This window comes from Triticum aestivum, chromosome 6D (assembly GCF_018294505.1).
Source record: "Triticum aestivum cultivar Chinese Spring chromosome 6D, IWGSC CS RefSeq v2.1, whole genome shotgun sequence".
Classification (NCBI taxonomy): Eukaryota; Viridiplantae; Streptophyta; class Magnoliopsida; order Poales; family Poaceae; genus Triticum; species Triticum aestivum.
The window spans coordinates 326,340,401-326,368,362 of NC_057811.1; the positions used below are offsets into that span (position 1 = coordinate 326,340,401).

Below are 27,962 nucleotides of genomic sequence, written 5' to 3' on the forward strand. Positions count from 1 at the left end.
GATGGATGCGGCAAATATTTTGCTCAATTTTCAAAAATAAGATTGGATTAATTTAATAGTTTTAGAAATAATTCGTACTTGTTCCTTCTTCATAAAATGAGGACTCCATTGCCAGCAAATACACAAAGCATGCATAAAAAGTAAAGAACGAGTATATGCCCGATTTGGCCGGGAATAGAGCCGCATCAGGTTGCAGAAGCAGATACTCGTCCACTGAGAATAGTGAGACGCTCCCTCTGTTCACCAATATAGGATGCTTCAGACTAATCATACAAGTCTCTAAAACATCTTATATTTATATTTATGAACAGAGGTAGTACTCGTCTGCACGAGGTAACATCTACTCATGCATGTAAACTGAAGCTACAACTGAGCCGAAGCTATGATGGAAATTCATTTCTTTTTAGCGTGAAACAACCTTTTGCCAGGACAAACGGAACTTATGTACAACTGGTAGGCAACAAACAATGAGCAGTCCTACAGGGAATAACGAGGAACAATTTCACTATCTAAAATGCATTGATGAGTAAAACAAAACCATGCCTAAAAAGAACCAGGTTCAGACGCCTTTAGATGATACTCCCTCCGTTCCAAAATAGATAACTCAAACTCTGTACTAACTTTAGTACAAAGCTAAGTCATCTATTTTGGATCAGAGGGAGTATCAACAAAGCAGCAGTATGCTGAGGAGCAAAGATAAGACTTGATGTCACACCATGATCATGGTCACTGAAACGAAAAGAAGGAGCGTTGAAGATATAGCACTCAACGTACAAATTTTGTCCAGAGGACAACCCCAGGGGTGACAGATTTAGCTTCAGACTTTCAAGTTTAGCCATCCACAAAAGTAAGTAGTCTTCAGGTTCAGTTGAAAGCTCAGAGGCCGAAGCACCACAAAATTAGATAAAATCCACGGCTTTAAAGTTCTTTAAATCCATAGCGCCTCATAGCCAAAGATCTAGCACCAAACTAATACATATAGACAGTCCAAGCAAGATACCCAACTGATGTATAGGACCTTGTTTTTATGGGATCATAAACCAACAGGCATGCAAATGCAAAATTAGCATACTGTTCCTATTATTTCAGAATGATATCATCTACAAAATCATAATTCAGTCCAAACAGTCCCAGTAATCCTCGGCTAGAAAGGCAGAAAAAATAGTGCCATGAACAATACAGCTGGAAGTCTAGAACAAGGATGCTTCTAGCGCAAAGTCGAAGACAAAAGTACAATTATGTGTAACAGCAGCAAGCATATGACAGATGCAAAACTAACCACATTCTGAAACCTATCATCTTTAGAGCCAAAATCACACAGGAGTAAAGTAATCTAACAGAATATGAACGCCATGTATCCTATTCAAGTGACAACTAAAAGGAGAGGCCTCTTGCATAGGGTAGAAAGCAATCAGCGATCTGAAAGCACCTCAGAGGAAGTGCTCGCTAAAGAACCTCGACGGATGCGCACTAAGGCGCATCTACATTCCATCAATCCTCTCTCATCCGCCATGATTCATATAAATCTCTCAAACTTGTCGCCAAACAGAAAAAATATCTTGTGGAGAGAGATGATCCTAACCTTGCATTCCAAGTACCTATATAAATGATACCTTTTGCTTTTTTGCACTTTGTCGAGCAGGGTAAAATATGTAACAACAGAAATGTGCACATACAAGACATGCTGAAAATCCCCTTTTTTATATAGATGCAGGTGTTGTCTGTCCCCTTGCTGGCAAGAAAATGGAAGGGAACAAGTACCTCACCCTTGATAACAGTGGACACAAATGAATAAACACAAAGGTATACATGTGGCCTTACTAACAAGGCTGCAAATAAATCTAGGATATAACTGCAGAGAGTAAACTAACAAATCAGCGTCCTGCAGTATAACTCAACGCCATAATACAGACTGTACATTACTACAGTAAGCTTGCAAAATAAGATTGATATAGAATATTGACATGTAGCGTATCCGTAACATGATGAGAAGTGGGCATTGTGGATTTCAATTTACCAAGAATTCAGATAAGCATGTACCCAGAACATCTTCACTGATGCATAATTTGACATAACTAATCTATCAGCCCACTGCTAGGAATAACAAAGAAAAGAACAAAATCCACTAAAGCATCATTAACATTTCCTCGGACTGTGGACATAAAAGAACATTAATATTTCGTTGGTCTAGTGCTAGAGATAACTATGAAGCCACACACAGAAGTTTTTTCTTCGACAAATTTATCTAAGCTCAATGAAAATACAGCAGAAGGAATATCTCAAAATCTTTTCCAGATGACCTGCCAAACATTCAACCTTCAAGCTATAATTAAGTGTGGTAGTCAAGATCTGGATACCTATTTCCAGTACCAACACCAACACCAACATATGCAACCTTGCAAAGATAAAGCAGATACAGTACTCAGTCACCATCATCTTCAATGTAGATGTCACTCATTGACATAGCCTTCCTTGCGCCCCTCAAAACCAGGGCGCATAAGCTTCTTCTCACGCTTCTCTATTTTGCGCGCCTTCTTCTCCTGTGCCCGCCCCTGGATGTTCTCCTTCCGCTTATTCTGCTTCTGCTTCTTCTTGATGTCCACTGTCCTCTGCCTGTCCTTCCACTCCTCCGCGTGCTTCTCCTGCCGCTTCTTATCCTTCTTCATGCTCTCTTTAATCAACTTGGGGTTGTCGTGCACCTTCTCCCCAGCCGCGCGCCTTGTTGCCACATCCCAGGCCATCTTGGTGGCCTTTTTAGGATCCTCCTTTGCCCTCTGCATCCGCTTAGCCTGTTCCAGCTCCTTCTTCTTGTTCTTGATCCTCCTCTTCTTCCTCCGCCTAGCTTCCTTTGGATCAACCAACACATTGCCATATATGATATCTGGTGCCTTCTCTTCCCCTTCCTTCTTGTGCTTCTTCCCATCCTTACCCTCCGCATCCCCGGTGCCATCCTCACGCTTCCGCTTTGTACCTTCCTCCTTCCCCTTCACTTTAGCACCCTTTCCCTTCTTACCCTTCTCCTTCTGGGGTTTATTCAGGAACTCTGGCCTGGTGCACCGGTTCCCACGGAGCTCTGTAATGCGGCGCTGAAGCCGCTCTCGCAGCTCCTCGTAAGTCACCGACCGGTCTTCAGAAACAACTGCTGCTGGGGCCATCTGCATCTCCTCCTTCTCATCCTCTGCCTCCTCCTCTTCCTCCTCTTCATCTCCCTCCTCGTTGTCCTGGTCATCGTCGCCACCCTCTGAGGTTGCATCGTCGTCGGACTCCTGGCTTCCGTCTTGTGAGTTATCCTCCTCCTCTTCCTTCTTCTCCTCCGCCTCTTGGTCGGCGACGGACTTCTTGAGAAGGTCCAGGGTGGAGGAAGGCGGCCCCGCGGGGTCGAGGCGGGCTCGGCGGGCAGCCTTGATATTGGCGCGGGACTGAGCCTTCATGGCCGCCTTGGCGGCCTTGGAGAGCCCCTGGTAGTAGGGGCGAACATCATCGTCGGCGGAGAGGTAGAAACGCGGGGGTATAAGCTGCACAAGGGCGTCGAAGAACATGGAGTGCCCATGGATACCCTCGCAGTCAGCGGCTGCTGCTAGGAGTTCGGCGGCCTTGGCGCTGGCAACGGTGGAGTCGTGGTCGGCAGCCGCAGCGGCAGCGGCGGCAGCGGCGGCGGCGGCGGAAGCCGAGGGTTTCCTGCCCATTGCGGTAAGCGTTTGGAGGGTTTCAGCGATAGAGGGGTTTGCTGTCTCTGGCCTTCAAGGGGCCTATATTATGGCTGCAATTGTGGTTTTGGTTCGATGGGCCATACTGGGCTTCTAATGGACTAACTACACCGTACGGGGCAAGCGCGCGAGCGACGTCGAGGTCTGAGCCGAGAGAATTATATCGCGCTTATAGCGAGAGCACCTATCTCTCACCTGAAGGTTTTGGTGTGCCGTAGAGTACTCCATCAGCCCATTTTTATCGCTCGTCAAGCTATTTTTACTGAAGGCCGTCGTGGCTAGATTTATTTATTATTTCTGTGAAAAAAATATTCTAATTTATTTATCAATTATCATGGCAGTATAAATAGCATCAAAAATAATAAATTTATCAATTATCATGGCAGTATAAATAGCATCAAAAATAATAAAAGTTATATCTAAGTCTGTAGACCACCTAGTGACGACTACAAACACTGAAGCGAGCCGAAGACGTAATCATGGCTAGCTTTATTAAAATTAAAATATGTTTACATCTTCTACGAGTTTCTGAGCTCTTCCTTCCATCTGAGCCGAGAGAATTATATCTCGCTTATAGCGAGAGCACCTACCTCTCACCTTTGCCTCAAAAAAAACTACCTCTCACCTAAGGTTTTCGTGTGCCATAGAGTACTCCATCGGCCCATTTCTATCACTCATTTTTTTAGCGAAGGGCATCACAACTAGCTTTACTTATTATTTTTGCGAGAAAATTTTATAATTTATTCATCGATTATCATGGTGTACAAATAGCATCAGAAATAACAAAAAATACATCTAGGTCTGTAGATCACCTAGTGACGGCTACAAACACTGAAGCGAGCCGACGATCAAGGAATGATGGCTCCTCTCCCCTTCTCTCCTCCCTCTCCCCCCATCACCCACCAACCACCACCAATCTTCCATGGCTCCACTGATCTAAGCCTCCATGGATGGGCTACTACATTGGGACTTCTCCCCCGGCCTTGCGGTCGCGGCTCAGGTGCGTCGTCGTTGTGGATCCACTGTTCACTTCTCCCACTCTGGTACGACCAAAGAGTTCTTCTTGGTTGTAAGTTTCTCTTCGGCCTCATTCCCTCTCAATGAAGAATCACTGGCCATTGCACTACAATGTTGCATTGGTGGACTACCCTCGGGGTTAAATGTTCATCATTTGGAGGGCAGAAAATATCGATTCTCGGTTGCTTCTAATCGTGTTGGACATTTCATTTATGGGCTTAAGGATAGAGTTTGGCCAGATTTCGTATGTCATTCCAGTTTATTCCGACCAGCCATTCATGCACTCAATGAAAACCCATTGGCTTGGCATCTGGATCAAACCAACCAAGAAGTCATGTCCCGATCTCCTGTGGCAGTTAAATCACACTTTCTCTCTACCAATATGGGTGGTTGTGTTGAAAAGTCATCTATGGAGATCCTCTCAAAAGCTGTTTTTTCTCCGTCCTTTGATCGAACGCGTTCTCCGCCGGTGACAATTCACCGGCGACCGCCGACGAGCCGACAAGATCTTTTTGGTATGGACCAATTACCAGTATCTAATGAGCAGTTAATGCAAAATTCCATGGTTTTCGGCAAAGTTCAAATCAACATTAATGATCAACCTGCTGAAGGTTTTTCTGCCATTACTCGGCGCTTTGAGGGGGGCCAATTCAAATATGGTGCTTGGAATCAGATCCCAAGTTTATGCTTCGTCACATTTCGGATCATCACCGAGTGGGTATCTCGAAGGACAAAATTGCATCATTATGGAAAATCCCTTCTGTCCCGCCCATGGATTACATATATGACGAATTGCTAATCTGCCATAATTGTATTGATAATGATCATCTAGCCATTAATTGCCCAGGGCCCTATTGCAATATTTGTTTTGACAGGCCATGCACTGCAGTTCACTGGACCATGCATCCATCCCACAACCAAAGGCCTCAGCCTGCCACTCATATGGTTCCATGGCCCATTTATTTTTTGAATGCCCGGCCAAATTTCATTGCGTTGCTTGTGCTTTTTTGGGCCATCTAAAATTCTCCGGTAAGTCTGTTGGGGTGGTTCGTATGAAATGGATTCAAAAGATAGTGGATGAGTTGTTTCCTTATCAACAGCAGATTCCTTCCCTAACAATAACAATCATGCCGGATCAACACATGGAAATAACATTTCAAAGGATAAGGATCCAGTCTTTTCAGGGATACTGATGCAGGCTATAAATGGTACTGCCTTTAATAATGAACCGGGGACTAGGCGTAGGACGACCGTCAGATGCAAATCATGTGGCCTCAATGGACATAAGGCGGCCGCATGCCTCAAGTTGGTGCACCTTAATCAAGGAGTCTGGCAACCAAAGTCTCGCCCCAAGCCTGACGATACGCATTCTGCTCTCTCGCTGTCTGTGCCCTCCTCTGCTCCAGCTCCACCCACGGCGGCAATGGCGAACTATCCCCTCAATGTCGTCCCCTACCTCCCGCCGGGGATGACCATCGAGCTTGGCCTTGCAGATCTGAAAGTTAGGGATGATATGGTGGTCAGCGCGATCCCTCCCCTGCGCCACGATTTCTTGGCCATTGCGGAGGCCAATCGCTTCATCCCCCATCATCAGAAGGCCGACATCCGCAACATCATAGAAGGTTTGCTCCATGAATCACATTACTTTCCAACCGAAGTGTCAGTTCATCCTCTTGGTATTGGTATCTTTGGCTTTGTGGACTCTCTGGTCAAAGATGTTGTAGTTGGAACAACTTTTGAGCTTGATGAAAATGAGGTAGATGAGCACACTGTGATTTCTTTTGTTCCGCATGATGCTGCCCTGAACATGCGTCTGGCCACCTTTGGCCCAGAGGTGTGGCGTCTATGTGTTGGTTTTCCTTACGATTATCAAACACAGCACTATATGCACAAATCAGTTGACAAGTTTGGTGCTCTGGTAGATTGGAATAATCCTAGAGGGATAAGATTTGTGCTTATTAAGGTCAGGGTTATTCATCTGCGCCTGGTTCCTAAAAGTTTAGTGATCCGACAGTTAGGAGGACCCCGTCAGAGTTGGACGGTGGCTGTCACAATGCTCCGTAGCAACGATTGGAATGCTCACTTGCCGGAAGTGCCACCAGCCGGGGAAGATCCTCCTCCTGATGATGGTATTCCACATCCATTGCATGGTGATGGGCTCAATGCGGAGCAAATGTATCAGCAGCTGCTGCACAATTGGTTGGCTCAAAATGCAGTCCTTAATGCTGACCATAATGTGGCCGATGACTGTTGGGGAACGTAGTAATTTAAAAAAAAATCCTACGCACACGCAAGATCATGCTGATGCATAGCAACGAGAGGGGAGAGTGTTGTCCACGTACCCTCGTAGACCGAAAGCGGAAGCGTTAGTACAACGCGGTTGATGTAGTCGTACGTCTTCATGATCCGACCGATCCAAGTACCGAACGAACGGCACCTCCGAGTTCAGCACACGTTCAACTCGATGACGCCCCGCGAGCTTTGATCCAGCAAAGCTTCGCCGGAGAGTTTCGTCAGCACGACGGCGTGATGACGGTGATGATGATGCTACCGACGCAGGGCTTCGCCTAAGCACCGCTACGATATGATCGAGGTGGATTATGGTGGAGGGGGAAACCGCACACGACTGGGAGAGATCAATAGATCAACTTGTGTGTATAGAGGTGCCCCCTGCCCCCGTATATAAAGGGGCAAGGGGGAGGCCGGCCGGCCCCTTGTGGGCATGCCAGGAGGAGGAGTCCTCCTCCTAGTAGGAGTAGGACTCCCCTCTTTCCTACTCCTACTAGGAGGGGGAAAGGAAGGGGGAGAGGGAGAAGGAAAGGGGGCGTCGCCCCCCCTCTCCTAGTCCAATTCGGACCAGAGGGAGAGGGGCGCGCGGCCTACCCTAGGCCAGCCCTCTCTCTCTCCACTAAGGCCCATAAGGCCCACTATTTCTCCCGGGGGGTTCCGGTGACCCTCCGGCACTCCGGTTTTCTCCAAAACCACCCGGAACACTTCCGGTGTCCGAATATAGTCGTCCAATATATCGATCTTTACGTCTCAACCATTTCGAGACTCCTCATCATGTCTGTGAGAATATCCGGGACTCCGAACTACCTTCGGTACATCAAAACACAAAAACTCATAATACCGATCGTCACCGAACTTTAAGCGTGCGGACCCTACGGGTTCGAGAACTATGTAGACATGACCGAGACACGTCTCCGGTCAATAACCAATAGCAGAACCTGGATGCTCATATTGGCTCCCACATATTCTACGAAGATCTTTATCGGTCAAACCGCAGAACAACATACGTTGTTCCCTTTGTCATCGGTATGTTACTTGCCCGAGATTCGATCGTCGGTATCTCAATACCTAGTTCAATCTCGTTACCGGCAAGTCTCTTTACTCGTTCCGTAATACATCATCCCGCAACTAACTCATTAGTTACAATGCTTGCAAGGCTTATAGTGATGTGTATTACCGAGTGGGCCCAGAGATACCTCTCCGACAATCGGAGTGACAAATCCTAATCTTGATCTATGCCAACTCAACAAGTACCATCGGAGACACCTGTAGAGCACCTTTATAATCACCCAGTTACGTTGTGACGTTTGGTAGCACACAAAGTGTTCCTCCGATATTCGGGAGTTGCATAATCTCATAGTCATAGGAACATGTATAAGTCATGAAGAAAGCAATAGCAACATACTAAACGATCAAGTGCTAAGCTAACGGAATGGGTCAAGTCAATCACATCATTCTCCTAATGATGTGATCCCGTTTATCAAATGACAACTCATGTCTATGATTAGGAAACATAACCATCTTTTGATAAATGAGCTAGTCTAGTAGAGGCATACTAGTGACACTCTGTTTGTCTATGTATTCACACATGTACTAAGTTTCCGGTTAATACAATTCTAGCATGAATAATAAACATTTATCATGATATGAGGAAATAATAATAACTTTATTACTCCCTCCTTTCCAGTTTATAAGGCTTATCTCAAAATTTTAGTTTTTCCATTTTATAAGGCTCAATTTGGTTGTTCCCCATCACATGTTCAGATTCCAAGGTGCATTAAATCATTGCATGCAAGTATTAAGAGAAAATTGACCAATGCATGTAATTTATGCATGCATGCATTGCAATTAATGCATTGGTAAACATACTTTTTTGAGGAAAACAAGAACATTAATTGGGTGCTTTTGCAAACTACAAAAAGTATTCCACCACTCACCATCTATCTTGGTTGGTGAGATTTTTGAATTGAGCCTTATAAACCGGAAAGGAGGGAGTATTGCCTCTAGGGCATATTTCCTTTAATGACAATGTTGTAGTGGATCAGGATAATGACATTGATATCCACCCAGAGTGGGGTGTCTGGCCTCCCCCTCCCCCACAGGAGCCACCAATCCTCTATAACTTTCAGCAATGGCTTGCTGGTGAAGGACTGAATGTGGATCATGGCATTATGCCTCCTAATAACACTCATGACAGCCTTGCAGCTGCTTGGAACGATTCCATCTCAATGAGCAAGAGTTCTGGTTCTAGTGCCACTATTTCATATTCTTATGTCCTGGTACCCCTAGCTCTTATGAACCAGTTCTGGCCACGGGAGGCTTCCAGCTCTGCAACATCTGAATTAACCACTGCAGGCAACATCTCCTTGCCCACAAACAGGCTAGAGATCTCACTTACTGTTTCTACAGATGGCTTGCATGTGGACATGACCTCTCATGGTAACTTCACTCCTGCTATGCTTTTAAGGGATTGCATAGCAATGTTCAGGCTCAACACTTATCTAACTGCGGCAGTGAGGCCCATAATTGCATCTTATGGCCCTTGGAGTGATCAGTATGGTTTCAAGCAGGATTCTGTTACTTTCAATGTCACAATTTCTGAAAATGCAGGTTCTTTGAATGTTATCTCTGCTTCCAAGGTAATTTGCTGATTGCTCCTGCACCAGCTTCTTCGGTGACTGGCTCCTCTTCTGCCTTGGTTCGCAAGGGAAATGCTGTTGTGCCTGAGTGCTCTGTCTCTCTTCGTAGAAGCACTCGTTCCAACAAATATGACGGCTTCAAGGTGCCGCCAATCTCTGATAAGAAAATGAAGACGTCCAAGGTCAAGCCAAGGCATGTACCCTCTGCTCTCACCATCAGGGACACTTCTGATGAGCAAGTTCTTCCACCAACACCCCTCCAGGTGATTCAGCAGATCAGCACCAATCTGTGCGCCATTCCAGCAGAAGAGCTTACTGAAGAAGCTCTGATGGCCGCCCAGGAGGAAGAGCCAGCGACACTCATCTAAATTCCTCTTTATTTAATTGCAATGCCTCTTTTGGTGAATTGGAATGTCCTTTGTTGGAATGTGCGTGGTTTAAACTCCGATGATAAACAATTAGCTCTCTCGAACGCTACTGTCTCTAGTGGTTGTGTTGTCGTTTGTTTGCAGGAAACAAAGAATATATCTTTTCATCTGCCCTTTATTAAGTCTTGCTGCCCTTGTAGATTTGATCAATTTGCCTTTGTGCCTTCTCGAGGTGCCTCTGGTGGTATCGCCACAATTTGGAACAGCTCTATCTTCTTGACGGATGTTATTTTCTCTGAAGATTTTGCTCTTGTTACACGCTTTCGTTCCACCCAATCGGCGTAGTGTTGGACTCTAGTTAATGTGTATGGTCCTTATCAAGGTGAACAGAGGAATAATTTCATTACCTGGTTATGTGCTCTGGATATTCCATCTGATGAAGACTGGCTGCTTGTGGGAGACTTTAATTTCATACGAGCTCCTGACAACCGTAAGAAGCCAAGAGGTAGCATGGCAGATATGAACACCTTTAATGATTTCATATGCTCCCAATGTCTCATTAACTACCTATCAAAGGTCGCACATTTACATGGAGTAACATGCAACACAATCCACTTCTAGAACAGCTTGACTGGTTTTTCACAAGCACAAATTGGACAACATCCTACCCTAAAACTATGGTTAAACCACTAGGTAAACCTGTCTCCGATCATATACCCTGTGTGGTTAACATTGAAACTGCCATTCCAAAGTCAAAACTTTTTAGTTTTGAATCTTTTTGGGTGCAACACCTTGGTTTCATGGAGGTTGTCGCAAATTCTTGGACTAAACAAATCACATCCACAAACCCCTACCACAACTCTATGTCGCAAATCCAAAATCCTACGAAGAGACCTTAAACAGTGGAGTAAAGGTATCTCTAAACTTTCTGTGGCAATAGAGAACTCAAACAAAGCCCTAGCCCTATGTGAGATTGATGAGTTGGAAAATAAACGCACCCTTACTGTACCTGAAAGTAACTTCAGGAAAATACTCAAGAAGCACATTCTCAGACTCCTTAGATATCAACAACTTTACTAGAAAAAGAGGTGCACCATCCGATGGGTCAAATTTGATGATGAGCCCTCCAAGTTCTTTCAAGCTATGGCCTCGGAAAGTTACAGGAGAAATAACATTGCATCTTTAGCCACTGCTGATGGTAGTGTTGTTGAAGATCATGCAGGGAAGGAATCAATTATTTTTCAAACATTCAAAGAAAGGATGGGCTCCTCAACTGGCCACAACATGAAGTTTGACCTGCCCAGAATCATTAAAAAGTGTGAAGGCCTCGAGGCACTTACAGTTCCCTTCTCAAATGAAGAAATTGACAAAGTTATAAGAGAGATGCCAGCAGATCGAGCGCCCGGCCCAGATGGTTTCACAGGTGTGTTTTTGAAAAGGTGCTGGCCAATAATCAAAGAGGACTTCTACAATATCTGTCATCAATTTCATAAGGGTGATCTCAACCTAGAAAGTATAAATGATGGTTTTATTACTCTGATCCCAAAGATTAGCTCCCCGGAGACGATCAATGATTACAGACCAATCACACTCCTCAATTGTTGTCTTAATTAAGGTCATCACTAAGATCTTGGCCAATCATTTGCAAAAAATCATATTGAGGATTGTACATCATATTGAGGATTGTACATTGTACATCGTAATTGATAACCCACAAGTATAGGGGTTCGCAACAGTTTTCGAGCGTAGAGTATTCAACCCAAATTTATTGATTCGACACAAGGGGAGCCAAAGAATATTCTCAAGTATTAGCAGTTGAGTTGTCAATTCAACCACACCTGAAAGACTTAATATCTGCAGCAAAGTATTTAGTAGCAAAGTAGTATGGAAGTAACGGTAACGGTGGCAAAAGTAACAATAGCAGTTTTGTAGCAATCATAACAGTGGCAATGGAAAAGTAACTAAGCAAAGATCAATATGTGAAAAGCTCGTAGGCAATGGATCAATGATGGATAATTATGTCGGATGCGATTCCTCATGCAACAATTATAACATAGGGTGACACAGAACTAGCTCTAGTTCATCAATGTAATGTAGGCATGTATTCCGAATATAGTCATACGTGCTTATGAAAAAGAACTTGCATGACATCTTTTGTCCTACCCTCCCGTGGCAGCGGGGTCCTATTGGAAACTAAGTGATATTAAGGCCTCCTTTTAATAGAGTACCGGACCAAAGCATTAACACTTAGTGAATACATGAACTCCTCAAACTACGGTCATCACCGGGAGTGGTCCGATTATTGTAACTTTGGGGTTGCCGGATCATAACACATAGTTGTTGGGGAACGTAGTAATTTCAAAAAAATTCCTACACACACGCAAGATCATGGTGAGGCATAGCAACGAGAGGGGAGAGTGTTGTCCACGTGCCCTCGTAGACCGACAGCGGAAGCGTTATCACAACGTGGTTGATGTAGTCGTACGTCTTCACGATCCGACCTACGGCACCTCCGAGTTCTACACACGTTCAGCTCGATGACGTCCCTCGAACTCCGATCCAGCCGAGTGTTGAGGGAGAGTTTCGTCAGCACGACGGCGTGGTGACGATGATGATGTTCCACCGACGCAGGGCTTCGCCTAAGCTCTGCAACGGTATTATCGAGGTGTAATATGGTGGAGGGGGGCACCGCACACGGCTAAGAGATCTCAAGGATCAATTGTTGTGTCTCTGGGGTGCCCCCCTGCCCCCGTATATAAAGGAGCAAGGGGGAGGCAGCCGGCCAAGGGGAGAGGCGCGCCATAGGGGGGAGTCCTACTCCCACCGGGAGTAGGACTCCTCCTTTCCTTGTGGGAGTAGGAGAAGGGAAGGGGGAGGAGAAAGAAGGAAGGGTGCGCCCCCCTTCCCTAGTCCAATTCGGACCAGACCATGGGGAGGGGTGTGGCCACCTTTTGAGGCCTTTCTCTCCTTTCCCGTATGGCCCATTAAGGCCCAATACGAATTCCCGTAACTCTCCGGTACTCCGAAAAATACCCGAATCACTCGGAACCTTTCCGAAGTCCGAATATAGTCGTCCAATATATCGATTTTTACGTCTCGATCATTTCGAGACTCCTCGTCATATCCCCGATCTCATCCGGGACTCCAAACTCCTTCGGTACATTAAAACTCAATAAAACTGTCATCGTAACGTTAAGCGTGCGGACCCTACGGGTTCGAGAACTATGTAGACATGACCGAGACACGTCTCCGATCAATAACCAATAGCGGGACCTGGATGCCCATATTGGCTCCCACATATTCTACGAAGATCTTTATCGGTCAGACCGCATAACAACATACGTTGTTCCCTTTGTCACCGGTATGTTACTTGCCCGAGATTTGATCGTCGGTATCTCGATACCTAGTTCAATCTCGTTATCGGCAAGTCTCTTTACTTGTTCCGTAACACATCATCCCGCAACTAACTCATTAGTCACAATGCTTGCAAGGCTTATAGTGATGTGCATTACCGAGTGGGCCCAGAGATACCTCTCCGACAATTGGAGTGACAAATCCTAATCTCGAAATACGCCAACCCAACAAGTACCTTTGGAGACACCTGTAGAGCACCTTTATAATCACCCATTTACGTTGTGACGTTTGGTAGCACACAAAGTGTTCCTCCGGTAAACGGGAGTTGCATAATCTCATAGTCATAGGAACATGTATAAGTCATGAAGAAAGCAATAGCAACATACTAAACGATCGAGTGCTAAGCTAACGGAATGGGTCAAGTCAATCACGTTATTCTCCTAATGAGGTGATCTCGTTAATCAAATGACAACTTATGTCTATGGCTAGGAAACATAACCATCTTTGATTAACGAGCTAGTCAAGTAGAGGCATACTATTGACACTCTGTTTGTCTATGTATTCACACATGTATTATGTTTCCGGTTAATACAATTCTAGCATGAATAATAAACATTTATCATGATATAAGGAAATATATAATACTTTATTATTGCCTCTAGGGCATATTTCCTTCAGTCTCCCACTTGCACTAGAGTCAATAATCTAGATTACACAGTAATGATTCTTACACCCATGGAGCCTTGGTGCTGATCATGTTTTGCTCGTGGAAGAGGCTTAGTCAACGGGCCTGCAACATTCAGATCCGTATGTATCTTGCAAATTTCTATGTCTCCCACCTGGACTAAATCCCGGATGGAATTGAAGCATCTTTTGATGTGCTTGGTTCTCTTGTGAAATCTGGATTCCTTTGCCAAGGCAATTGCACCAGTATTGTCACAAAAGATTTTCATAGGACCCGATGCACTAGGTATGACACCTAGATCGGATATGAACTCCTTCATCCAGACTCCTTCATTTGCTGCTTCCGAAGCAGCTATGTACTCCGCTTCACATGTAGATCCCGCCACGATGCTTTGTTTAGAACTGCACCAACTGACAGCTCCACCGTTCAATGTAAATACGTATCCGGTTTGCGATTTAGAATCGTCCGGATCAGTGTCAAAGCTTGCATCAACGTAACCATTTACGATGAGCTCTTTGTCACCTCCATATACGAGAAACATATCCTTAGTCCTTTTCAGGTATTTCAGGATGTTCTTGACCGTTGTCTAGTGATTCACTCCTGGATTACTTTGGTACCTTCCTGCTAGACTTATAGCAAGGCATACATCAGGTCTGGTACACATCATTGCATACATGATAGAGCCTATGGCTGAAGCATAGGGGACATCTTTCATCTTCTCTCTATCTTCTGCAGTGGTCGGGCATTGAGTCTTACTCAACTTCACACCTTGCAACACAGGCAAGAATCCTTTCTTTGCTTGATCCATTTTGAACTTCTTCAAAACTTTGTCAAGGTATGTGCTTTGTGAAAGTCCAATTAAGCGTCTTGATCTATCTCTATAGATCTTGATGCCCAATATACGCAGCTTCACCGAGGTCTTTCATTGAAAAACTCTTATTCAAGTATCCCTTTATGCTATCCAGAAATTCTATATCATTTCCAACAGTAATATGTCATCCACATATAATATCAGAAATGCTACAGAGCTCCCACTCACTTTCTTGTAAATACAGGCTTCTCCAAAAGTCTGTATAAAACCAAATGCTTTGATCACACTATCAAAGCATTTATTCCAACTCCGAGAGGCTTGCACCAGTCCATAAATGGATCGCTGGAGCTTGCACACTTTGTTAGCTCCCTTTGGATCGACAAAACCTTCTGGTTGCATCATATACAACTCTTCTTCCAGAAATCCATTCAGGAATGCAGTTTTGACATCCATTTGCCAAATTTCATAATCATAAAATGCGGCAATTGCTAACATGATTCGGACAGACTTAAGCATCGCTAGGGTGAGAAGGTCTCATCGTAGTCAATCCCTTGAACTTGTCGAAAACCTTTCGCAACAAGTCGAGCTTTATAGGCAGTAACATTACCATCAGCGTCAGTCTTCTTCTTGAAGATCCATTTATTTTCAATGGCTTGCCGATCATTGGGCAAGTCAACCAAAGTCCATACTTTGTTCTCATACATGGATCCCATCTCAGATTTCATGGCCTCAAGCCATTTTGCGGAATCTGGGCTCACCATCGCTTCTTCATAGTTCGTAGGTTCGTCATGGTCTAGTAACATAACTTCCAGAACAGGATTACCGTACCACTCTGGTGCGGATCTTACTCTGGTTGATCTACGAGGTTTAGTAATAACTTGATCTGAAGTTTCATGATCATCATCATTAACTTCCTCACTAATTGGTGTAGGTGTCTCAGAAACTGGTTTCTGTGATGAACTACTTTCCAATAAGGGAGCAGGTATAGTTACCTCATCAAGTTCTACTTTCCTCCCACTCACTTCTTTCGAGAGAAACTCCTTCTCTAGAAAATTTCCGAATTTAGCAACAAAAGTTTTGCCTTCGGATCTGTGATAGAAGGTATACCCAACAGTCTCCTTTGGGTATCCTATGAAGACACATTTCTCCGATTTGGGTTCGAGCTTATCAGGTTCAAGTTTCTTCACATAAGCATCGCAGCCCCAAACTTTAATAAACGAAAACTTTGGTTTCTTGCCAAACCATAGTTCATAAGGCGTCGTCTCAACGGATTTTGATGGTGCCCTATTTAACGTGAATGCAGCCGTCTCTAAAGCATAACCCCAAAACGATAGCGGTAAATCAGTAAGAGACATCATAGATCGCACCATATCTAGTAAAGTGCGATTACGACGTTCGGACACACCATTACGCTGTGGTGTTCCGGGTGGCGTGAGTTGCGAAACTATTCCGCATTGTTTCAAATGTAGACCAAACTCGTAACTCAAATATTCTCCTCCACGATCTGATCGTAGAAACTTTATTTTCTTGTTACGATGATTTTCAACTTCACTCTGAAATTCTTTGAACTTTTCAAATGTTTCAGACTTATGTTTCATTAAGTAGATATACCCATATCTGCTTAAATCATCTGTGAAGGTGAGAAAATAACGATATCCGCCACGAGCCTCAATATTCATTGGACCACATACATCTGTATGTATGATTTCCAACAAATCTGTTGCTCTCTCCATAGTTCCGGAGAACGGTGTTTTAGTCATCTTGCTCATGAGGCACGGTTCGCAAGTACCAAGTGATTCATAATCAAGTGGTTCCAAAAGTCCATCAGTATGGAGTTTCTTCATGCGCTTTATACCGATATGACCTAAACGGCAGTGCCACAAATAAGTTGCACTATCATTATCAACTCTGCATCTTTTGGTTTCAATATTATGAATATGTGTATCACTACTATCGAGATTCAACAAAAATAGACCACTCTTCAAGGGTGCATGACCATAAAAGATATTACTCATATAAATAGAACAACCATTATTCTCTGATTTAAATGAATAACCGTCTCGCATCAAACAAGATCCAGATATAATGTTCATGCTCAACGCTGGCACCAAATAAAAATTATTTAGGTCTAAAACTAATCCCGAAGGTAGATGTAGAGGTAGCGTGCCGACCGCGATCACATCGACTTTGGAACCATTTCCCACGCGCATCGTCACCTTGTCCTTAGCCAATCTTCTCTTAATCCGTAGCCCCTGTTTCGAGTTGCAAATATTAGCAACAGAACCAGTATCAAATACCCAGGTGCTACTGCGAGCATTAGTAAGGTACACATCAATAACATGTATATCACATATACCTTTGTTCACCTTGCCATCCTTCTTATCCGCCAAATACTTTGGGCAGTTTCGCTTCCAGTGACCAGTTTGCTTGCAGTAGAAGCACTCAGTTTCAGGCTTAGGTCCAGACTTGGGTTTCTTCTCCTGAGCAGCAACTTGTTTGCTGTTCTTCTTGAAGTTCCCTTTCTTCTTCCCTTTACCCTTTTTCTTGAAACTGGTGGTCTTATTGACCATCAACACTTGATGCTCCTTTTTGATTTCTACCTCCGCAGCCTTTAGCATTGCGAAGAGCCTGGGAATTGTCTTACTCATCCCTTGCATATTATAGTTCATCACGAAGCTCTTGTAGCTTGGTGGCAGTGATTGAAGAATTCTGTCAATAACGCTATCATCCGGAAGATTAACTCCCAGTTGAATCAAGTGATTGTTATACCCAGACATTTTGAGTATATGCTCACTGACAGAACTATTCTCTTCCATCTTGCAGCAGAAGAACTTATTGGAGACTTCATATCTCTCAATTCGGGCATTTGCTTGAAATATTAACTTCAACTCCTGGAACATCTCATATGCTCCATGACGTTCAAAATGTCGTTGAAGACCCGGTTCTAAGCCGTAAAGCATGGCACACTAAACTATCGAGTAGTCATCAGCTTTGCTCTGCCAGACATTCATAACATCTGGTGTTGCTCCTGCAGCAGGCCTGGCACCCAGCGGTGCTTCCAGGACGTAATTCTTCTGTGCAGCAATGAGGATAATCCTCAAGTTACGGACCCAGTCCGTGTAATTGCTACCATCATCTTTCAACTTTGCTTTCTCAAGAAACGCATTAAAATTCAACGGAACAACAGCACGGGCCATCTATCTACAATTAACATAGACAAGCAAAATACTATCAGGTACTAAGTTCATGATAAATTCAAGTTCAATTAATCATATTACTTAAGAACTCCCACTTAGATAGACATCCCTCTAATCCTCTAAGTGATCACATGATCCATATCAACTAAACCATGTCCGATCATCACGTGAGATGGAGTAGTTTCAATGGTGAACATCACTATGTTGATCATATCTACTATATGATTCACGCTCGACCTTTCGGTCTCCGTGTTCCGAGGCCATATTTGTTATATGCTAGGCTCGTCAAGTTTAACCTGACTATTCCGCGTGTGCAACTGTTTTGCACCCGTTGTATTTGAACGTAGAGCCTATCACACCCGATCATCACGTGGTGTCTCAGCACGAAGAACTTTCGCACCGGTGCATACTCAGGGAGAACACTTATACTTTGATAATTTAGTGAAGGATCATCTTATAATGCTACCGTCAAACAAAGCAAGATAAGATGCATAAAGGATTAACATCACATGCAATCAATATAAGTGATATGATATGGCCATCATCATCTTGTGCTTGTGATCTCCATCTCCGAAGCACCATTATGATCACCATCGTCACCGGCGCGACACCTTGATCTCCATCGTAGCATCGTTGTCGTCTCGTCAATCTTATGCTTCTACGACTATCGCTACCGCTTAGTGATAAGGTAAAGCATTACATGGAGATTGCATTGCATACAATAAAACAACAACCATATGGCTCCTGCCAGTTGCCGATAACTCGGTTACAAAACATGATCATCTGTCTTGACCATATCACATCACAACATGCCCTGCAAAAACAAGTTAGACGTCCTCTACTTTGTTGTTGCAAGTTTTACGTGGCTGCTACGGGCTTAGCAAGAACCGTTCTTACCTACGCATCAAAACCACAACGATAGTTTGTCAAGTTGCTGCTGTTTTAACCTTCGCAAGGACCGGGCGTAGCCACACTCGGTTCAACTAATGTGAGAGAGACAGACACCCGCCAGTCACCTTTAAGCAACGAGTGCTCGCAACGGTGAAACCAGTCTCGCGTAAGCGTACGCGTAATGTCGGTCCGGGCCGCTTCATCTCACAATACTGCTGAACCAAAGTATGACATGTTGGTAAGCAGTATGACTTATATCGCCCACAACTCACTTGTGTTCTACTCGTGCATAGCATCAACGCATAAAACCAGGCTCGGATGCCACTGTTAGGGAACGTAGTAATTTCAAAAAAAATCCTACGCACACGCAAGATCATGGTGAGGCATAGCAACGAGAGGGGAGAGTGTTGTCCACGTACCCTCATAGACCGACAGCGGAAGCGTTATCACAATGCGGTTGATGTAGTCGTACGTCTTCACGATCCGACCGATCAAGTACCGAACGTACGACACCTCCGAGTTCTACACACGTTCAGCTCGATGACGTCCCTCGAACTCCGATCCAGCCGAGTGTTGAGGGAGAGTTTCGTCAGCACGACGGCGTGGTGATGATGATGATGTTCCACCGACGCAGGGCTTCGCCTAAGCTCTGCAACGGTATTATCGAGGTGTAATATGGTGGAGGGGGGCACCGCACACAGCTAAGAGATCTCAAGGATCAATTGTTGTGTCTCTGGGGTGCCCCCTGCCCCCGTATATAAAGGAGCAAGGGGGAGGCAGCCGGCCAAGGGGAGAGGCGCGCCATAGGGGGGAGTCCTACTCCCACCAGGAGTAGGACTCCTCCTTTCCTTGTGGGAGTAGGAGAAGGGAAGGGGGAAGGAGAAGGAAGGAAGGGTGCGCCCCCCTTCCCTAGTCCAATTCGGACCAGACCATGGGGAGGGGTGCGGCCACCTTTTGAGGCATTTCTCTCCTTTCCCGTATGGCCCATTAAGGCCCAATACGAATTCCTGTAACTCTCCGGTACTCCGAAAAATACCCGAATCACTCGGAACCTTTCCGAAGTCCGAATATAGTCGTCCAATATATCGATTTTTACGTCTCGACCATTTCGAGACTCCTCGTCATATCCCCGATCTCATCCGGGACTCGAACTCCTTCGGTACATCAAAACTCAATAAAACTATCATCGTAACGTTAAGCGTGCGGACCGTACGGGTTCGAGAACTATGTAGACATGACCGAGACACGTCTCCGGTCAATAACCAATAGCGGGACCTGGATGCCCATATTGGCTCCCACATATTCTACGAAGATCTTTATCGGTCAGACCGCATAACAACATACGTTGTTCCCTTTGTCATCGGTATGTTACTTGCCCGAGATTTGATCGTCGGTATCTCGATACCTAGTTCAATCTCGTTATCGGCAAGTCTCTTTACTCGTTCCGTAACACATCATCCCGCAACTAACTTATTAGTCACAATGCTTGCAAGGCTTATAGTGATGTGCATTACCGAGTGGGCCCAGAGATACCTCTCCGACAATTGGAGTGACAAATCCTAATCTCGAAATACGCCAACCCAACAAGTACCTTTGGAGACACCTGTAGAGCACCTTTATAATCACCCATTTACGTTGTGACATTTGGTAGCACACAAAGTGTTCCTCCGGTAAACGGGAGTTGCATAATCTCATAGTCATAGGAACATGTATAAGTCATGAAGAAAGCAATAGCAACATACTAAACGATCGAGTGCTAAGCTAACGGAATGGGTCAAGTCAATCACGTCATTCTCCTAATGAGGTGATCTCGTTAATCGAATGACAACTTATGTCTATGGCTAGGAAACATAACCATCTTTGATTAACGAGCTAGTCAAGTAGAGGCATACTAGTGACACTCTGTTTGTCTATGTATTCACACATGTATTATGTTTCCGGTTAATACAATTCTAGCATGAATAATAAACATTTATCATGATATAAGGAAATATATAATACTTTATTATTGCCTCTAGGGCATATTTCCTTCAATAGTAGGTGACTATTGACTTGCAAGATAGGATCAAGAACTCACATATATTCATGAAAACATAATAGGTTCAGATCTGTAATCATGGCACTCGGGCCCTAGTGACAAGCATTAAGCATAGCAAAGTCATAGAAACATCAATCTTAGAACATAATGGATACTAGGGATCAAACCCTAACAAAACTAACTCGATTACATGATAAATCTCATCCAACCCATCACCGTCGAGCAAGCCTACGATGGGATTACTCACGCACGGCGGTGAGCATCATGAAATTGGTGATGTAGGATGGTTGATGATGATGACAGCGACGGATTCCCCTCTCCGGAGTCCCGAACAGACTCTAGATCAGCCCTCCCGGGAGAGATTAGGGCTTGGCGGCGGCTCCGTGTCGTAAAACGCGATGAATTCGTCTCTCTGGTTTTTTTCTCCCCGAACGTGAATATATGGAGTTGGGGTTGAGGTCGGTGGAGTCCCAGGGGGCCCACGAGGCAGGGGGTGCGCCCTACACCCTCGTGGATAGGGTGTGGGCCCCCTGGTCTTGATTCTTTCGCCAATGTTTTTTATTAATTCCAAAACGTGTCTCCGTGGATTTTCAGGCCATTCCGAGAACTTTTATTTCTGCACAAAAATAACACCATGGCAGTTCTGCTGAAAACAGCGTCAGTCTGGGTTAGTTCCATTCAAATCATGCAAGTTAGAGCCCAAAACAAGGGCAAAAGTGTTTGGAAAAGTAGATGCGTTGGAGACGTATCAACTCGCCCAAGCTGTCCTCAAGCAATTCAGTTGACAAACTAAAAGTGATAAAGAAAAACTTTTACAAACTCTCTTTGATCTTGTTGTTGCAAATATGTAAAGCCAACATTCAAGTTTTCAGCAAAGATTATGAACTAACCATATTCACAATAACATTTAGGTCTCATATTTACTCATATCAATGGCATAATAAACTAGCGAGCAATAATAATATATCTCAGATGACAACACTTTCTCAAAACAATCATAACATGATATAACAAGATGGTATCTCGCTAGCCCTTTCTGAGACCGCAAAACATAAATGCAGGGCACCCCTGAAGATCAAGGACTGACTAGACATTGTAATTCATGGTAAAAGAGATCCCGTCACAGTCATACTCAATATAAATTAATAGCAATGCATGCGAATGACATCGGTGCTCTCCAACCTTTTTAATAAGAGGATGATGACTCAACATAAAAGTAAATAGATAGGCCCTTCGCAGAGGGAAGCAGGGATTTGCAGAGGTGCCAGAGCTCGAGTTTTGAAATAGAGATAAATAATATTTTGAGTGGCATACTTTCATTATCAACGTAACAACCAAGAGATCTCGATATCTTCCATGCTACACACATTATAGGCGGTTCCCAAACAGAATGGTAAAGTTTATACTCCCCCACCACCAACAAACAATCCACGGCTTGTCCAGAATAACGGGTGCTTCCAACTAACAACAATCCTGGGGGAGTTTTGTTTGCAATTATTTTGATTTGAGCATGGGACTGGGCATCCCGGTTACCGGCCATTTTCTCATGAGTGATGAGCGGAGTCCACTCATCGTGAGAATAACCCACCTAGCATGAAAGATATAGACAACCCTAGTTGATACATGAGCTATTCGAGCATACAAAACAGAATTTCATTTGAAGGTTTAGAGTTTGGCACATACAAATTTACTTGGAACGGCAGGTAAATACGGCATATAGGAAGGTATGGTGGACTCATATGGAATAACTTTGGGGGTTTTTGGAAGTGGATGCACAAGCAGTATTTCTGCTTAGTACAAGTGAAGGCTAGAAAGAGACTGGGAAGCGACCAACTAGTGAGTGACAACAGTCATGAACATGCATTAAGATTAATCAACAATGAGTGCAAGCATGAGTAAGATATAAATCACCATGAACATAAATATCGTGGAGGCTATGTTGATTTTGTTTCAACTACATGCGTGAACATGTGCCAAGTCAAGCCACTCGAATCGTTCAAAGGAGGATACCACCCTATCATACCACATCACAACCATTTTAATAGCATGTTGGCATGCAAGGTAAACCATTATAAACTCCTAGCAAATTAAGCATGTCATGAGCAACTATAATCTCTAATTGTCATTGCAAACATGTTTCATTCATAATAGGCTGAATCAGGAACGATGAACTAATCATATTTAAAAAACAAGATAGGTCGAGTTCATACCAGCTTCTCTCATCTCAATCAGTCCATTATATATCGTCATTATTGCCTTTCACTTGCACGACCGAACGGTGTGGATAATAATAACAATGCACGTGCATTGGACTAAGCTGGAATCTGCAAGCATTAATACAAGGGAGAAGGCAAGGTAACATGGGCTCTTGGTTAAGTCAACAATAATGCATATGAGAGCCACTCAACATTTTCATCATGGTCTTCTCCTCTCGACCCCCAAAGAAAAGAAGAGAAATAAAACTATTTACACGGGAAAGCTCCCAACAACCAAAAGAAGAACGAGAAATCTTTTTGGGTTTTCTTTTAATTACTACTACTACAGGCATAGAAAGTAAACTAGCTAAAAGCTACAACTATTTTTTTTGTTTTTCTTAAGGTTTTTTCAAACACACAAGAAGGCTTAGAACAGAAAATAAACTAGCATGGATAGTACAATGAAACGGTATGAACACCAACAAATGGCATGAGTGTGTGAACATGAATGTAATGTCGGTGAGAAATACGTACTCCCCCAAGCTTAGGCTTTTGGCCTAAGTTGGTCTATGCCCACGGATCGAAGCTACTCTCTCCGGTGTACTGAGGAGGGTCCTCAGGGTGCCACTGGTTGGCGATCTCCTCCGGATCCCACTGATAAACAGACTGTCGATAAGGGTCAACTGGTGGCTCAGGCTCAGGCTCTGGGACTTGTGTCAGCCTCCAGTATGCATAAATGGCCTCTGGCAAGATGAGGTACGTGCCTGAAAGTATGTTAAACAAAGAGGGTGCAGGCAAGGTAATAACCTCAGAGTGAGTATTATCAAATATCAAATTATACTTAAGCATCTTTTTCTTATTTTTAACAATAAAATCATGTGCTACCATACTCTTATAATCTAGAAAAATAGGAGGCAGCAACTTTTCCTCTTTCCCATAATGCCTAATAGGTATCTCAAAGTGTTCAGCAAGGCGTGAAGCAAAGATGCCTCCGAAGATGGGGCCCTTTGTACGGTTCAGACTTAATCGTTTAGCAACAATAGCGCCTAAGCTGAAAGTTGTATCACGAAGTAAAGCATGGCGCAAAATGACAAGATCAGGAGCACTAAGATTTCCACTGTTCCCGCGACCAATTAAGCATCTACTGGAAAATATCGCGAAGTAACGTAGAACAGGAAAATGTATACTAGTAATTCTTGCATCGGAAACTTTCCTCATTTCCCCTATAGCAATTTTATCGATAAATCCATCCACATCACTACGGTGTGGTTCCTCGATGCTGCTGATGTCTACGATGCAACCTTCTTCTTGTAGACGTTGTTGGGCCTCCAAGTGCAGAGGTTTGTAGGACAGTAGCAAATTTCCCTCAAGTGGATGACCTAAGGTTTATCAATCCGTGGGAGGCGTAGGATGAAGATGGTCTCTCTCAAACAACCCTGCAACCAAATAACAAAGAGTCTCTTGTGTCCCCAACACACCCAATACAATGGTAAATTGTATAGGTGCACTAGTTCGGCTAAGAGATGGTGATACAACTGCAATATGGATGATAGATATGAGTATTTGTAATCTGAAAATATAAAAACAGCAAGGTAGCAAGCGATAAAAGTGAGCGTAAACGGTATTGCAATGCTAGGAAACAAGGCCTAGGGTTCATACTTTCACTAGTGCAAGTTCTCTCAACAATAATAACATAATCATATAACTATCCCTCAACATGCAACAAAGAGTCACTCCAAAGTCACTAATAGCGGAGAACAAACGAAGAGATTATTGTAGGGTACGAAACCACCTCAAAGTTATTCTTTCGGATCGATCTATCATAGAGTTCGTACTAGAATAACACCTTAAGACACAAATCAACCAAAACCCTAATGTCACCTAGATACTCCAGTCACCTCAAGTATCCGTGGGTATAATTATACGATATGCATCAAACAATCTTAGATTCATCTATTCAACCAACACATAGAACTTCAAAGAGTGCCCCAAAGTTTCTACCGGAGAGTCAAGACGAAAACGTGTGCCAACCCCTATGCATAAGTTCACGAGCGGAACCCGCAAGTTGATCACGAAAACATACATCAAGTGAATCACGTGATATCCCATTGTCACCACAGATAAGCACATGCAAGACATACATCAAGTGTTCTCAAATCCTTAAAGACTCAATCCAATAAGATAACTTCAAAGGGAAAACTCAATACATTACAAGAGAGTAGAGGGGGAGAAACATCATAAGATCCAACTATAATAGCAAAGCTCGCGATACATCAAGATCGTACCACCTCAAGAACACGAGAGAGAGAGAGAGAGAGATCAAACACATAGCTACTGGTACATACCCTCAGCCCCGAGGGTGAACTACTCCCTCCTCGTCATGGAGAGCGCCGGGATGATGAAGATGGCCATCGGTGAGGGTTCCCCCCTTCGGCAGGGTGCCGGAATAGGGTCCCGATTGGTTTTTGGTGGCTACAGAGGCTTGCGGCGGCGGAACTCCCGATCTATTCTGTTCCTCGATGTTTTTAGGGTATATGGACATATATAGGCGAAAGAAGTCGGTCAGGGGAGCCACGAGGGGCCCACGAGGGTGGGGGCGCGCCCAGGGGGCAGGCGCGCCTCCCTGCCTCGTGGCCACCTTGTTGCTTTCCTGATGTACACTCCAAGTCTCCTGGATTGCTTCCGTTCCAAAAATAACTTCTCCCGAAGGTTTCATTCCGTTTGGATCCGTTTGATATTCCTTTTCTTCGAAACACTGAAACAAGGGAAAAACAGAAACTAGCACTGGGCTCTGGGTTAATAGGTTAGTCCCAAAAATAATATAAAGTGCATAATAAAGCCCATAAACATCCAAAACAGATAATATAATAGCATGGAACAATCAAAAATTATAGATACGTTGGAGACGTATCAGCTACCCACAAAGGGTATCTTGCAGACCCGACAAAAATCATGGAGTGACATCTCCTTAACCTCATCATATAAGTGAAACTCCACTGAAGGTGGTGATTTCTTAGCATGAAAATAAAAATTTTGCACAAAAATATTAGTGAGTAGGAGATACTGTTCGCGCTGGTCGTGGAGGAAGTCGACGAGGCCTGCATTCTCAGCCAAGTAATAAAAGTCATTGTAAATTCTGGCGGCTCTCAAGAACGCTTCACAAGGCCATTTGCACGGCCGAACCTCCGCAGTGCGAGGAAGATTGTATTTGGGCTTTTTATTCTCCTCATTCTTCTTATCCTTCGAGTCTTCGGCTCTAAGAGCCTCTCAACAATCTCTTCAACATTTTCTCCCTCTGAAAATTTCTGAAATTTTTAGTGACTCAAAATAAAAGTGAACCAAACTCAACAAGATTGATAGCAACTACTCCCACAAGTGCCTAGAGGCTATAGCATGCATTAAAACTACTTTGGACCATATAAATTTTACATGCAAGCTCAAGAACAGGGTCACCTTAGCAGCAAAAATTTGCAATAAATAAAGCACTAGAACAAAAACTAATTGGACCATTGGAGGAGTCACATACCAAAGAACAATCTCCCCAAACAGTTTAGTGAATGGAGCTTTGGGCAAAGAGATCGAAAATGGCAGCAAGATGAGCTAGAACACGAGTTTGAGCTATGGGAGGATTTTTTCTGGAGGAAGACGAAGTGAGTGGGCGCTGGAATAAGGGGAGGGGGTCCACGTGGGGCCCACGAGGCAGGGGCGTGCCCTGCACCCTCGTGGCCAAATGGTGGCCCCCTGGTGTGTTCTTAGTGCCAGAAATTCTTAAATATTCTACAAAAAATCATATTTCATTTTCAGGACATTTGGGGAACTTTTATTTTCGGGGTATTTTTATTGCCAGGATAATTCAGAAAACAGACAGAAAATACTATTTTTGCTTTATTTAATCTAAATAACAGAAAGTAAAAGAAGGGTACAGAGAGTTGTGCCTTCTAGCTTCATCCATCTCATGCTCATCAAAAGGAATCCACTAACAAGGTTGATCAACTCTTGTTAACAAACTCTTTCCGAATCACATGAAACCGGAGAATTTTCTAATAACACTAAGTTACCTCAATGGGGATATAAATGTCCCCAACAATAAGAATATCATATTTCTTCTTGACAGTAGGAAGAGGGAATTCAAAACCTCCAATAGTAATCATTGAAATATTTCCAATATAATTGATATTGTGGACTTGAGGTTGTTTCCTCGGAAACTGTACCGTATGCTCATTAGCATTAACATGAAAAGTGACACTGCCTTTGTTGCAATCAATAACAGCCCCTACAGTATTCAAAAAGGGTCTACCAAGGATAATAGACATACTATCGTCCTCGGGAATATCAAGAATAACAAAGTCCGTTAAAATAGTAACGTTTGCAACCACAACAGGCCCATCCTCACAAATACCGACAGGTATAGCAGTTGATTTATCGGCCATTTGCAAATATATTTCAGTAGGTGTCAACTTATTCAAATCAAGTCCACGATATAAAGAGAGAGGCATAACACTAACACCAGCTCCAAGATCACATAAAGCAGTTTTAACATAGTTTCTTTAATGGAACATGGTATAGTTGGTACTCCTGGATCTCCTAGTTTCTTAGGTATTCCACCTTTAAAAGTATAATTAGCAAGCATGGTGGAAATTTCAGCTTCCGGTATCTTTCTTTTATTTGTAACAATATCTTTCATATACTTAGCATAAGGATTCATTTTGAGCATATCAGTCAAACGCATACGCAAAAAGATAGGTCTAATCATTTCAGCAAAGCGCTCAAA

At 43.7% G+C, this 27,962-nt stretch overlaps 1 protein-coding gene across 1 annotated transcript; it reads right to left on the minus strand.

Moving 5' to 3' along the window:
* Nucleotides 1-2,105: 2,105 nt before the first annotated feature.
* Nucleotides 2,106-3,732, minus strand: LOC123144898 (ribosomal RNA-processing protein 14). The gene has a single exon (XM_044564154.1). It carries the CDS (start codon nucleotides 3,684-3,686, stop codon nucleotides 2,451-2,453), a length of 1,236 nt encoding a protein of 411 aa, XP_044420089.1. The 5' UTR covers nucleotides 3,687-3,732; the 3' UTR covers nucleotides 2,106-2,450.
* Between the last annotated feature and the right edge of the window lie 24,230 nt (nucleotides 3,733-27,962).